The sequence below is a fragment of the Sphaerodactylus townsendi genome, linkage group LG03 (assembly GCF_021028975.2).
Source record: "Sphaerodactylus townsendi isolate TG3544 linkage group LG03, MPM_Stown_v2.3, whole genome shotgun sequence".
Classification (NCBI taxonomy): domain Eukaryota; kingdom Metazoa; phylum Chordata; class Lepidosauria; order Squamata; family Sphaerodactylidae; genus Sphaerodactylus; species Sphaerodactylus townsendi.
This window is the reverse complement of record NC_059427.1, coordinates 6,386,743-6,400,866: the sequence shown is the minus strand read 5'-3', so window position 1 is coordinate 6,400,866 and position 14,124 is coordinate 6,386,743. Positions and strand designations below refer to the sequence as shown.

General features: G+C 42.7%; 1 protein-coding gene across 6 annotated transcripts in view; it reads left to right on the top strand.

The window, feature by feature from the left end:
• The first annotated feature begins 668 nt into the window (after positions 1–668).
• The window catches only part of LOC125428537 (zinc finger protein 436-like), a 774,209-nt gene continuing 760,753 nt past the window's right edge, over positions 669–14,124 (top strand). For 4 of the 6 annotated variants that reach the window (XM_048488785.1, XM_048488784.1, XM_048488781.1 and 1 more), the window contains exons 1-3: positions 670–927; positions 2,701–2,780; positions 4,196–4,322. In XM_048488785.1, coding sequence (XP_048344742.1) covers positions 2,709–2,780; positions 4,196–4,322 — 199 coding nt within the window. In that variant the 5' untranslated portion in view covers positions 670–927; positions 2,701–2,708. Of the gene's footprint in view, positions 928–2,700; positions 2,781–4,195; positions 4,323–13,516; positions 13,612–14,124 lie in introns of those variants that run through there. The other 2 variants (XM_048488782.1, XM_048488783.1) reach the window with 2 other exon arrangements.

Genomic DNA, 14,124 nt, shown 5'->3' with positions numbered 1-14,124 from the left:
GCTCTGACCAGCTTCATCATGATTGCTACATTGGCCTTTCAGACGTTATCACAAGAAATTGTGGTCAAGGAAGAAGTAGCTCTCCAGACATTGAAGCCTAATTCCCTCCCGAGTACTTGCGGGAGGGGGGAGGACAGCTCTCCTGCCAAATTGAGCAACAACCCAGAAAAAAGTCTTAAATTGGGAGGCAGCAGCGGAGCTGTTGCCTGTGAAATTCTCTAGATAAGTGGTTTAAGCCAGTGAGCCCAGCCAGAAGTTTCTCTTCTTGCAATTCTTGGGGACAGAAGAGGGTGGTCTGTTCCTGGCATATATACAGGGGTTACTTTGCATCCCTTCTGAACCTCAGGAGCAGCAGTGGCGTAGGAGGTTAAGAGCTCGTGTATCTAATCTGGAGGAACCGGGTTTGATTCCCAGCTCTGCCGCCTGAGCTGTGGAGGCTTATCTGGGGAATTCAGATTAGCCTGTGCACTCCCACACACGCCAGCTGGGTGACCTTGGGCTAGTCACAGCTTCTCGGAGCTCTCTCAGCCCCACCTACCTCACAGGGTGTTTGCTGTGAGGGGGGAAGGGCAAGGAGATTGTCAGCCCCTTTGAGTCTCCTGCAGGAGAGAAAGGGGGGATATAAATCCAAACTCTTCTTCTTCTTCTTCTTCTTCTTCATCCCTCCTCTGAGAGAAATCTGAGCATAAACTGGAGGTCAGATCTGGTCTTCCCTTTGCCACACTTCGCAGCCACATCAGAATGGGGCTGGCTATGAGAGCAGATGCAGCCTCTGGCTGGGCGAAGCAAGAAGAGAGTCGATCTAAGGGTTAAATGGATCTCGCTCGATTCCTAGAGAGGCATCAGTCCAAAAGGCCACCTGACTGCCCCACTGTTGGTCGACGAAAAGGCGGAGTAAAACCGGCGTAATTAAGAAGAAAGAAACAGGTAAGTGAGAAGAGAAAATTTCCTTTGCAAAATATCTCCGTACTTTCGCGAGTGGAATAGTCAGGGCGCGGGGAGCGTGGCAAAGGCTCCTGCAGGATTGTGATGCTGCACAAACGTGGCCCCGGAAACCCAAGCCCAGTGAGAGACACCCAGGCAAGGGTTATGTGAATGTAGGAAAAGCTTTACACGCTACCAAAGGGAGCAAATCGCTCTCTCCGCTAAGGCTCCGCTGGAAAAACGGTTACACAAAACCTCTGTACCTCTGGCAAGCACAGAACATGCACTGTATTGTCGAAGGCTTTCACGGCCGGATTCAACTGGTTCTGGTGGGCTTTCCGGGCTGTGCGGCCGTGGTCTGGTGGATCTTGTTCCTAACGTTTCGAAACCACGGCCAAAAAACCCCCTGAAAACCCACCAGAACCAGAACATTCATTCATTCATTCATTCATTCATTCATTCATTCATTCATTCATTTTTTCAGTTTCATTCATTCATTCATTCATTCATTCATTCATTCATTCATTCATTTTTTCAGTTTCTATACCGCCCGATCGCCGAAGGGCTCCGGGCGGTGGACAACATAATATAAAACATGAAGCATTAAACAGGAACGAATCCAGTACACAATACATAGGCTCCATCAATAAAACGTCTTAAAATACTTAAAACCAGCGGTTAATAATTAACATTTAAACAAGGCGTCCCGCCTCGATTTCAACCCACCACAAAAGGGGGGGGGGACGGCAGGCCCCTCAATATGAAGGCTCTGATGTACCAGGGTAGGAGCCAGGGTAGGAGCAAGGAGGGGGCACCGTATCAGCGGCTAGGCACTCCAAAGGCCCGGTGGAACAACACAGTCTTGCAGGCCCTGCGGAACTCGCCAAGGTCCCGCAGGGCCCGGACAGCTGGAGGAAGGGTGTTCCACCAGGCCGGGGCCAGGGCCGTAAAAGTCCTGGCCCGTGTGGAGGCCAGCCACATCATTGAGGGGCCTACATGCATTGTTCCTTATCAATTTAGGTTTCAGTTATGACATTTGGTTTCAGTTTAGGTTTCAGTTATGACAATTTAGGTTTCAGTTTAGGTTTCAGTTATGACAATTTAGGTTTCAGTTTATGACATTTGGTTTCAGTTTAGGTTTCAGTTATGACAATTTAGGTTTCAGTTTAGGTTTCAGTTATGACAATTTAGGTTTCAGTTATGACATTTGTATCGTGGAAGGCTTTCATGGCCGGAATCAACTGACTGTTGTGGGCTTTCTGAGCTGTGTGGCCACGTTCTCGTATTTTTTGCTCCTAACGTTTCACCCGCATTTATGGCTGGCATCTTCAGAGATATTTAGTTAGTTAGTTGATTTCTATCCCGCCCTTCAAATACATCCCAGGAAGGATTACAACAATCTAAAAATGGTTCCTGAATTACAATAAAAACAGCATCATCTAAAAATTCCTACAATCCAGATTAAAAACATAAAAACATTTGCCTGATACTCAAGACAAAAACAAAACCCACTCCTCCCTAACACCCCCTCCAAGTGCAGGTGGAGGGAAAGTTTATTTATTTATTGGATTTGTATCCCACCCTATCTCCGCAGGGCTCAGTTCTGAAAAAGCCCAGTGGTCTGGAGGTAGATGGCATTTGATTGGTCAAATGCCCATGTTAAAAAAAAAGATGTCTTGGCAAGATGTGTTTCTTCTGTAAGAAAAACACAGTAGAACAGAAATGCAAACAACTCAGAATGTAGAATGCCTTGCATTTACCTTTTTATGCCTGCAGGTGGGGCCATGAAATCAATCATACCTTCTTTGCCATCTCTTTCTGGCAGAGAGAAAGCAACTTCCGTGCAGCCAGATTGGGTAAGTGTGGAACTCTGGATCATGCCCCTGGGTGTTTCCTTGCCCTCCTTGGTCCAGGGAGGTTCTCTCTCTCTTTACCTCATCTACTACAACCGAAAACCCTCAGCCCATATACAAACAGCCATAAACACAGCACAAAGGAGCTCACAGGCAATCCTAAGATATTTTCGATCACAAGGGGGTGGATTTATTCCAGCGGCAATTAGATTATTTGAAGCTAAATCCCTGGCACAACTCACCTATGGAGCCCCATTGGCAATAATTTCGGATTTCACTCTATTAGAGAGAGTCCTATCCACATTCCTCAGAGCTCTTTTTAACACTCCCAAATGTACAGCTAATGTAGTTCTAAGACAAGAAACAGGGGTTGGTTAAAGTCGGAGACAACCTTTTGGAGGCTTATTATCAAATACTGGCTTAAAGTCCTTTCCCACCCCATGGAGCTTATTGCCCCTTTGCTACTGCTTGTAACACCATATCCAAGCTGGCTAGAAAAAATAGCACTTAAGCTTACAGGTGTGGCTTGGATCCTATACAACTTTTGGAACTGGATCATTGCAGAGCAACAGCCTTAGTCTATCAACGGCTCAATGACATTGAAATGTAAACAGATTTCTCCCTTGTTACCGGTGTTATACTAAACCATTAAAATCTTGGACCAATTATCTACGGCTGCCCCTTGCCTGTCCAATATAGCTTTATCTACGAAATGCCGCTGGGCCTTTTTCAGGGCCCGTTTTGACGCCTTTCCATCAGCCAATCTAATGGGCAGATTTCAAAAAATCCCACGGCATAGGGGAGACTATGTGTTTTGCAACTCAGGGGAAGTGGACTCTGTATTACATATTTTGTGCATTGTAGACTCCACTTAAAGGGGAAAGGGGCTTTAATTCATCCATTGTTTATCAGTACAAGAGAGATTTAACTAGAGTTAGTCCGATTCAGTTCTTGTAGAGAATTTTGCTGGAAGACCGAGTTTCTCTTATATCTCAGCAGGTAGCCAAATTTTGTATGCTGGCATATAATAAGAGAAGAATCTTGTTGGGACCAAGAGCCAGACCACATGAGGGTGACCGTAATAATGCTACAAGCTGATGATATTTTTTGTGTGGATTTCTGTATCGTGGATTTCTGTACAAATTCGATTTTTCTTTTGTTTATTGTTCTTCCTTTTTCTTGTTCTTCTCTACTCTCTTTTGCTGGCCTAATGGCTGTAATAAAACTGACTGACTGAGCTTTACCTCATCTGTTTGTGCTTCTCAATGGACAGAAAATGGAAACATTGGATGGAGGTTCAAATCCTGAATGTGGAAAGTTTATTATATTCCCTTTAGATTTACTTTAGAAGAGGAAGAATTCTTGCATTACCAGTGAAGATACAGGCTTTTTCCCCCCCCCCCCCCCCCTCTTTCCAGCAACTGGTGACCTTTGAGGATGTTTCTGTTCATTTCACTGAGGATGAGTGGGCTCTGCTGGATCCGGACCAAAGAAGGCTTCACAAAGAAGTAATGGAGGATAATTATCACAATGTGGCCTATCTGGGTAAGGCGCTCCTTTCTCTTGATTCACAGAGGCTAAATACAGAAGTCATTCTTTCTAAGAAGGTCCCCAGTTCTGACTGGGATGGCCAGGATAGCCTGATCTCACCAGACCTTGGAAGCTAAGCTGGGTTGGTCCAGGTTGGTACTTGGATGGGAGACTACCAATGTATACGAGAGTCGCAACGCAGAGGGAGGCAACATCAAATCACCTGTGTCTGTAAGGAGTCTGTAGGTAACCACCGGTAGGGGAGTCTGATGGGGCTTTGCCTATGGATATAAATAAAGGGGATGTAGAAGATCCAAAGCAGACAGGGAGGCAGAGGCGAAGGGAGAGCTGCACCTGGGGCATGAACTGCCCTTCGCCCCTTCCCTGCTCCTCCCGCCCTCAACATTCCCAACAAAGCTAACCGTCCACGCTCTGACATGTGATGGCAATGGAGGCGCCCAGGACAAGTCACCCCAGATGTCCCCGTTGCCGCTACGCGTCTGGGCAAGGAAAAGTGTTCTGCATACTCTCTGGACTCTGTTAGTGTCAGTGTGGAAGCTAAAATATTGGTTTATAGGTGAAGAGGAATATAGCAGAGGATTGAACAAACAAATTGTTTTTCATGGTTGAAATCCCTTGAAAGCAGGGCAAGAGGATTGGCCTCCATGACGGTTTATGGGATGTCAAAGAGACTTCCCCTTGAGCCTTTCAGAGCAGCCATAGCAAATGGGTATTTTTAATAATAACTTCCTGTTTCTAGCTTGAGCTGGGTGATAGTGCCACTGTCTGTTCCGTGAAGAATTCTGTGTTTTAATTCTTTTAATTGATCTTATCTTGTGACTTTGTTCTCAGGGTGATTTGTTTGTGTTTGGTTTTAGTATGTGGCAGCTGCCTTTGTCAGCTTTAAGTGTTTCCATTTTTACTTCCTTTTTGCAGGAGGAGGATGTTTTTGTGAATCTTAGCTTCTGCTAAGTGACAGAAATTTATGTTTTTTATATATAAGTTGTCCTGAATTCTTAAACTTAGACAGAAACTGATTTTCCTCCTAATTAGTAATTATTCAGGCTTTCTTGCTGCTGAGATTACTACACAACTGAGAAGCAAAGATGAGTGGGTCACATACAGGGTTGCTAGAATTTTGCCTGTCCTTGTAGAAATATGGGAAGATACAAAGGCAAATACATAAACTTTTAACAAAGTAGGCAGGTTTTTCTCAATTGGGCTAAATTTCACCAAAGAGCCAGTGTGATGTAGTGGTTACAAGTAGTTGACTCTACCCTGGAAAACCATGTTTGATTCCCCACTCCACCACATGAGTGGCGAACTCTTCTCTGGTGAACTGGATTTGTTTTCCTGCTCCTACACATGAAGCCTGCTGCGTGATCTTGGGCTAGTCATAATTTTCTCAGAACTTTCCCAGTCCACTTATCTCACAAGGTGTCTGTTGTGGGGAACATAAGAACATAAGAACTAGCCTGCTGGATCAGACCAGAGTCCATCTAGTCCAGCATTCTGCTACTCGCAGTGGCCCACCAGGTGCCTTTGGGAGCTCACATGCAGGATGTGAAAGCAATTGCCTGCTGCTGCTGCTGCTCCTGAGCACCTGGTCTGCTAAGGCATTTGCAATCTGAGATCAAGGAGGATCAAGATTGGTAGCCATAGATTGACTTCTCCTCCATAAATCTGTCCAAGCCCTTTTTAAAGCTATCCAGGTTAGTGGCCATCACCACCTCCTGTGGCAGCATATTCCAAACACCAATCACACGTTGCGTGAAGACGTGAGAGAAAGGGGAGAGAAAGGGAAAGAAGTTTATAAGCTGTTTTGAGATTTCTTACAGGAGAAAGGCTGGATATAAATCCAAACTCCTCTTCTTCATATACAGTCTCTTAGCGGCTGTTCATGCCCTCTTGGTTGAATGAACAGTAAAAGAAATAAACTAATAACAGTAACAATATTTGTATTTTACCTCAGGTATGCAACATAGGGAATTTAAAAAAGGAGCATACTCATTTGCCCAAAAGGACATTACAGGCTTCCATGCAGTGATGGGATTCAAATATTTTAACAACCGGTTCTGGTGGTAGGGTTCAAATAATTTAACAACTGGTTATTTACAAGCACCATTTTAACAACCGGTTCTGCCGAAGGGGAAAGGAGTTATTAAGCCCCTTTGAGTCTCCTTACAGGAGAGAAAAGGAGGTATAAATTCAAACTCTTCTTGTTCATTAATTCATTTATATGCTGCCTCACCATAGACCTCAAGGTAGCTCAAAAATCAAAATATTAGCATAAAATCTTAAACTTGCCTAAATATTCAATTTATAAAAGCCAGGGATACAAGAAGAGTTAAAAACAGCATCTGAGTTGCCTCTAAAGTATCCCAAGAACAGTTTAGAGAAGGCCTTAAAAGAGATAAATAGGGAAAAAAAACCTAAGTTAAGAGCCTGGTTGGAAAGAAATGTTTTGCCTTAGCTCTGAAAAGGTAGGAAAGTCAGCTCCAGCTCAGCTTCAGTGGGGGAGGGGGATGGTCCCCACATGAGAAGCCACCACTGGAAATGCCCAGTCTCTAGTCACCAGCTGCCTCAGCTTTGCAGGCAGGGCCAAAGATTGCAGGAGAGGCTGACTGTGCCTGTGGGTTCAGAGTATGTTTGGAGCTCAGACTGAGTCTCCACAGTTGACTTGCTGTCTAGTGAATGCAGTCAGCTCTTTGTTCAGACACAGGAAGAGATTTGTCATAGGTCCCTCTAGTCTAGCCTCCTGTTTCACACAGTAATCAAGTAGAGTTCCTAGAAGGTTCACAAGAAGAGGAACAGATCCAAAGCATCCCTCTTTAGAGAGATAGTACCTCTAAACATGGAGGTTCCTCTGGGCTCCCTTATTTCCACTGGAATCATTCTCCAAGAAAGCATCAACAATTGATTAATATACCGTCGAAGGCTTTCATGACCAGAATCACTGGTTTACGGTCTTCTTTAATTGAGGTCTCATTTGCTTAAAGGTCTTAGGATTCTTTTATTTTTATTCTAGAGGCCTATGATCCCCAGAACAAGGCCAAGGAAGTACCACAGCAGTTTCCGTTAGTTGAAAAAGAGCGGAAAAGAAACACTGGAACAAAACAGAAAAAGGAGAATGAATCCTCTGCTTCTCCAGGTGCTGAATCCCCTGTATTTGAAACACACCAAAGAATTAACACAGGCAAGAAACATCTGAAGAATCCTCCTGGCCATCAACATATCTGCATTGGGAAGAACCCATATAAATGCTTGGAGTGTGGAAAAGGCTTTGCTTGGAGATCGCAGCTTACTAAACATCAACGTGTTCACACTGGAGAAACCATATAAATGCTTGGAGTGTGGAAAAAGCTTTGCTCAGAGTGCAGACGTTAGGGCCCATCAACGTATCCACACTGGAGATAAGCCATATGAATGCTTGGAGTGTGGAAAAAAGTTTTCTTTCGCCAGTGCTACAGTCTTAGGGCCCATCAAAGGAACCCACAGTGGGGAGAAACCATATAAATGCTTGGAGTGTGGGAAGAACTTTGCTCAGAGTTCTCTACTTACTAAACATCAACGTATCCACACTGGGGAGAAGCCATATAAGTGCTTGGAGTGTGGAAAGAGCTTTACTCAGAGTTCACAACTTACTATTCATCAACGTATCCACACTGGGGAGAAACCATATAAATGCTTGGAGTGTGGGAAGAGCTTTATTCAAAGTTCAAAACTTATTATCCATCAACGTATCCACTCTGGAAACCATATAAGTGTTTGCAGTGTGAAAAGAGCTTTGCTTGGAGTTCTCAGCTTAATATCCATCACCGAATACATTCAGGAGAGAAACCATATAAATGCTCGGAAGGTATGTGAAAGAACACAAAACACGAATCTTCAGACCCCATCACCGTGTCCATACTGGAGAGAGACCATATAAATGTTTGCGGTGTGACAAGAGCTTTGCTTGGAGTTCACAACTTACTACTCATCAACAAATCCATGCAGGGACAAAACTGTATGAATACTTGGAATGTGAAAAGAGCTTTGCTCAGAATTCAGAGGTTAAAATCCATCAGCATATCCATAGAAATGCTTGATTTGTGGAAAGAATTTTGCTTAGAGTGGTACATTAACTGCATATCAACAAATCCACAGAGGGCAGGGACCACACAAATCACTCTGAATTTAAAAGAGGTTAACTCAAAAAGCATTTCTTATGATACACCAATAAATTTACATTGGGGGGGGGGGATCATATAAATGCTAAGTCATGTTTTGCATCAGAGAACTCACACAAGAGAGAAACGCTACAAACATTTCCAGCTGTGCATGATCTTCATCCTGAATGCCAGTCTTACCAGGCCTCATCATCATGTAAAGTTTTTTTGTTTAGTCAAGCCTGTGGTATACAGCTGTTGAACTGATATTTTCAATTGCCAGCTAAAATATTTGAAATATAGTTTATGATAAAATGTTAAGTTTGGCCAAATGTTCAATTGAAAAAAAATAGGAATCCCTGATTTACCACAAAAATATCCCGAGAACAGTTTTCATGTTACAGAAAGACCACAAACAAATTACAAGATAAGCCCCTAAGTTAAAGCCTTCTTAGAAACAAATATTTGTATCACTGAGGAACACCACCATGACTGAATAATGTTTGACTTTAATGAATTTTTGTTACTATTTGTACTGTATTAAACATTTGTTAATTTATCCCTTAGGTGTTAATTCTGTTGTTAATTTCGTTGTCAGCCTTCCTGGTTACCTGGTATTGGTTAAGTTGTATTCAATTCTCAGCCACAATATTTGGAGTATGATTTATTATAAGATATGAGTTATTTGTCCTATGCTGTGAAGACATGTTGTGGAGGGGTGTCTGCAATCTTTAGGGTAATTGGATTATCTTGTTGACTAGGTTCTCTGCTCTGCATGTTCCACTTGCTATATTTAACGACACTTTGACTACTGAATGAGCAGTTCAGGCTCATGCCAAAACAGCAGCAGATGTACTGAATAAACTAAATAGCCAGGGCACTAATCCTTTTTGCAAAACTGTATCCAAAATTTTATTTATGACAAACAACATACCCCACCTTTCCTTCCTGCATGGACCCAAAGTGGCTCACATTATTCTCTTCCCTTCTGTTTTAGCCCATCAACAACCATGCTGAGAGGTAGGTTATGCTTAAAATGGATGACTGGGCCAAATTTGAGCGGAGCCACGAGGTTTGTGTGGCACAGTGGTGGGATTTGAGCCAGGATCTCCTTCAGCCTACTCAGACCCTTTGACCACTGCACCTCATTGACTGATAGAGAGGTTTTTAATCCTCTTTGTTTTGTGAAGGAGGGAATATCTCCCACCCTTTGTTTCTGTTGCCTTTCTTCCCATTGTGGACTGATATCATCTTATTTTGTTTTCCTCTGCATCTGTTTATCACCACAGCAACCCTATGAGATAGTCTCAGTCAGAGCAGCCTTCTGTGGCAGGGTGGGATTCAAACCTAGATGTCTAAGCCTGGTCTGCTATTGCGGCATCTACAACACACAAGCTCTGATAGGGCAAGGAAACTGCCCACCCCACCCCCACCCCCACCCCCACCCCCACCCACCCATTGTCTTGTAACCAAGAATCTATTTTCTACCATGCCATTCCTGTATGTAAAGTAAACTTTTGTCTCCATTGCAAATATTGGAGGGATGTTATCAAGTTGATCTTTATCTGGAGGTTCTGATTTCCCTAATTTTTGACACAGCACCTTTTGCTATCATGCTGTAGCCTGTGGCCAATTTTAAATCTTGTCTAGATCTGTATGCCTGTATAAATGTATGGTATGACCTTATTTGGAGTATGGTGTACAGTTCTGATCTGAAAAAGGACATCACAGAGCTGGGAAAAAGTACAGAAGAGGGTAATTAAGATATTGAGGTAGATGGTGTCCCCGTCACCTCAGGTTCATCTGGTGAACCAGACGTGTTTCCGCACTCCTACATCCCTGCTGGGTGACATTGAGCTAGTCACAGTACTTTGGCACTCTCTCAGTTCCACCTACCTCACAAGGTGTCTGTTGTGGGGAGAGGAAAGGAAAGGAGCTTGTAAGCCACCTTGAGTCTCCTTATAAGAGAGAAAGGTGGGGTATAAATCCAAACTCTTCTTCTAAAGTATATAATGGATATTATTGGTTGAGTCTCAGGAGGGAAAGCTTCTGAGAATGGCAAGAATGTCCTAACTTCACAGAAGGGAAGCTGCACTTCAAAGATAGTGTGTTTTATATCCTCATGATATATGCTTTATATCATTTGCTCATAATGTGTAGTGTTATTTTTTCCTCATTCTGGAACACTTTAGTAATTCCAGTGCATAGCACTTCATAGCTTTAGCTGTCATTTCATTGCTTTTCTAGGTTTGAGATCTGAAAATCCAGTAGAAAGAAACTAATGTTAAAATACCTGTTGCTTGCTTAAATTTGGCCCTTTCTACAATGTTTCCAGAATGTTTTTAGTCCCCACCCCCCTTTACCACAATGTTTGTCCGCACACAACATCTCCAAATGTTTAATAGTCACCATGAAGGTTTTTAAAAAACTTTTTTTTAACTTGTTGAAACAATGCTTCATTGATTCTCTGTTTTAATGCTCTATGGCTGTTTAATGGATGCTTTGTAGATTCACCCAAAACAGTAAAACAAAAATCCACACACAAAAAGATAAAATGTAAATTTGACCTCACTGAGAAGGAAGCCAGCTCAGAAACATTTCAGACAAAAGAATCCTTGAAAAAAGGGTTTTAAAAAAACAAGTATAGTTCTGGTCACTCCATCATTATTTATTTACTTGTACTTCATTATTAATTTACCATTTTTGTACTTGATTATGAAATTTGAAAAGTGCAAAAAAGTTTTAGACATGCTATGTCACCCCAGGCTTTTAAAATTAGAACACTCCATCTCCTGCTAAATGCTAATTCTCTTCTACCCAATTGCATAGAGAATTCACACTTGGAAAAGTTATTATAGGATTCACACTTTAAAAAACCTCACCTCCTTCCCCTTTTTTACATAGATAATTTACACTTGAAAGGCTCATGATTTGTTTCACATCACCCTAACACTGATTAGAGGGGCATGACAAATAATTGATGGGCCCTAGCCCCTTTTTGCATCACTGTGACTATGGGCCTGGGTTAGGTCCAACTACATCAATATCTGGACATCTGGGATTTCCCCTTCTCTTCAGTTTTCAGTCATCAGTGGAAACTGGGTCCATAGGAAGTTGGGTAGGTGTTAAAGGGTTGGGTTTACACATTCTTGCATAGACACACTTGTTCTATTGGAAGGAGGGACAGTGCATACTGGGAAAATTTCTAATATGCTTCTATTTCTGTCGGTTTTGCTGGTGGGTTGGGAAATCTCAGTCAGTGTCTCTCCGTTCTCTTTTGGTTGTGTGTGCTCCTGCCAATTCAGTCAGCATTTTCTGCTTGTGAATGCAGTGAGTTATTTTGTTTCTGTCTTCAACTTAGGCCCCTTCCGCACACGCAAAATAATGTGTTTTCAAACCACTTTCACAACTGTTTGCAAGTGGATTTTGCCATTCCGCACAGCTTCAAAGAGCATTGAAAGCAGTTTGAAACTGCATTATTCTGCATGTGCGGAATGAGCCCTAATTACTTGAAACTGAGGAGGGTGACCAAAATGATTAAAGGTCTGGAATCCATGCCCTGCGAGGAGAGACTTAGGGAGTTGGGTATGCTTGGTCTGGAGAAGAGAAGATTAAACAGTGACATGATATCCATGTTTAAATATTTGAAAGGATGTCATGTTGAAGAGGGAGCAAGCTTGTTTTCTGCTGCTCCAGAGACTAGGACAAGGAGTAATGGATTCAAGGTACAGGATAAGAGATTCCACCTAAATATTAGGAAGAACTTCCTGAGAGTAAGAGTGTTCGACTGTGGAATACAGTTCCTCCGTGTGTGATGGAGTCTCCTTCTTTGGAGGTTTTTAAAGCAGAGGCTGGGTGGCCATCTGTTAGGGATGCACTGATTGTGTTTTCCTGTGGGGTTGAGCTGGATGACACTTGGGGTCTCTTCCACCTCTATGGTTCTGTAATTCTACTTAAGTATTCTTCTGAGTGTTAATATGTAACAAAGTAAGCAAACCTGTTTTGAATAATTTATTTACAAGATAAGACTAACAACTCAAATTTACAAACTGCTTTGTTTTCTTCACTGGATTCCAGCAACTCCTTGCCTCTCCAGCAATGGAAATCTCTCCCACTTATTTATTCTGCCTGGGATCCTGTGAAGTCTAACAACTGACACACAGTTCAAATGGATATTGGTAAAAATCACAGATCCATCATATAAGTAATTTTCTCATCAAATAACTCTTTTGACTTTTTGTTACCACAAGAAACTTGGCAATGCTCTGAGAAACCACCTACTACACAGGTAATGTGTTTAAACTAGATCAGGGGTAGGGAACCTGCGGCTCTCCGATGTTCAGGAACTACAACTCCCCATCAGCCCCCCTACCAGCATGGCTGCTGGTAGCCATGCTGGTATAGGGAATCTGAAATAGTTCCTGAACATCTGGAGAGCCGCAGGTTCCCAACCCCTGAACTAGATAGTGCCATTGTATGGCTTTTAATTTGAATATGCGTGCTGTTGTTCCTGGGTGCTTTCCACAGGTGCTACCAGGCTAGTTATACGTTATTTTGTAACTGCTTTAGTACTGCTCTGGAAAACAACCTAAGCAGGCCAGTCTAGATGTTCTCAGGAGGTCCTGAGAGGTTGTGACTGGTGACCAGGGTACTTTCCAGGGAACCCTTGGCCTGAAGGAATCTCCTAGCAAGAAAAGACATAATTTCCCTTTCCAGCAATGACAGTTGTAATGAAACTTTTGGGTGAACTGGTGCAATTTGCTTTGTTCCGCTCTTGAAAACCAAACTGGTAAACAGACTCTTCTTGTTCACAGACAGTGAAATAATAGCTGGATTATTGACTCCTTTACAGTCAACAAACAGATAACCACTGCAAAGGAACAGCTGTTTTAGTTTGTCCTTTATAAAATAAAACAACAATCTAATGGTAAGGTTGACATTTACAGTGAACCCAAACAAGCAGTTGTTGCAGAGAGTCAATCTAAAGGTTAAAGGGAATGAGTCTTCATTCCTAGAGTGGCATCAACAAAGTAGACCACCTGACTTGCCACAGTCACTTTTTGCTCCATTGTGCCGCATGAGCGGGGAGTTGCTAGTGCAGGTGGATGAAGACAGAGGAGAAAAGCACAGGCGGATTTTTTTTTTAAAAAAAGGTAAGCAATAAAAGCATATTTCTGTTTACAAAATACCTCAGTTTCCTGAGCTGAAGAGTTTGGGGAGGGGAGGTGCATTTGGGGAGTGTTGCAAAGACTTCTGCAGGATTCACCCCTCAGATTCTCTAGTGAAGTTGCAGTAACATAATATTCCCTTAAGACTCTTAACCAGTGGACTCCATTTATCAAAGAGTTTTCCCTCTTGCTTTCCCTGGAGGCAGTGCCAAGCTCTTCCTGGAATCCAGTATCTGCACATTTTGCTGTTTATGTGCATTCAGTTGCTGCCTGCAAACTCTGGCAAATTAGCCACTATTTTGGCATTTTGTGGTAATTCTTCCCATCAGTCTAGATTTGTTGAGGGGCAGGCGTGGTCCCAAAAAGCTTGCAGAATTTCCCCTTGCTATTCTGTAACAGCAAATTTGGGTTGTGCAAGGATTCCACTCTGCTATGACTTCTTGAAGACACTATTCTTTTTATTCCTGCCAGCAGATCTTCTTTTCTGGTGGCCTTTGC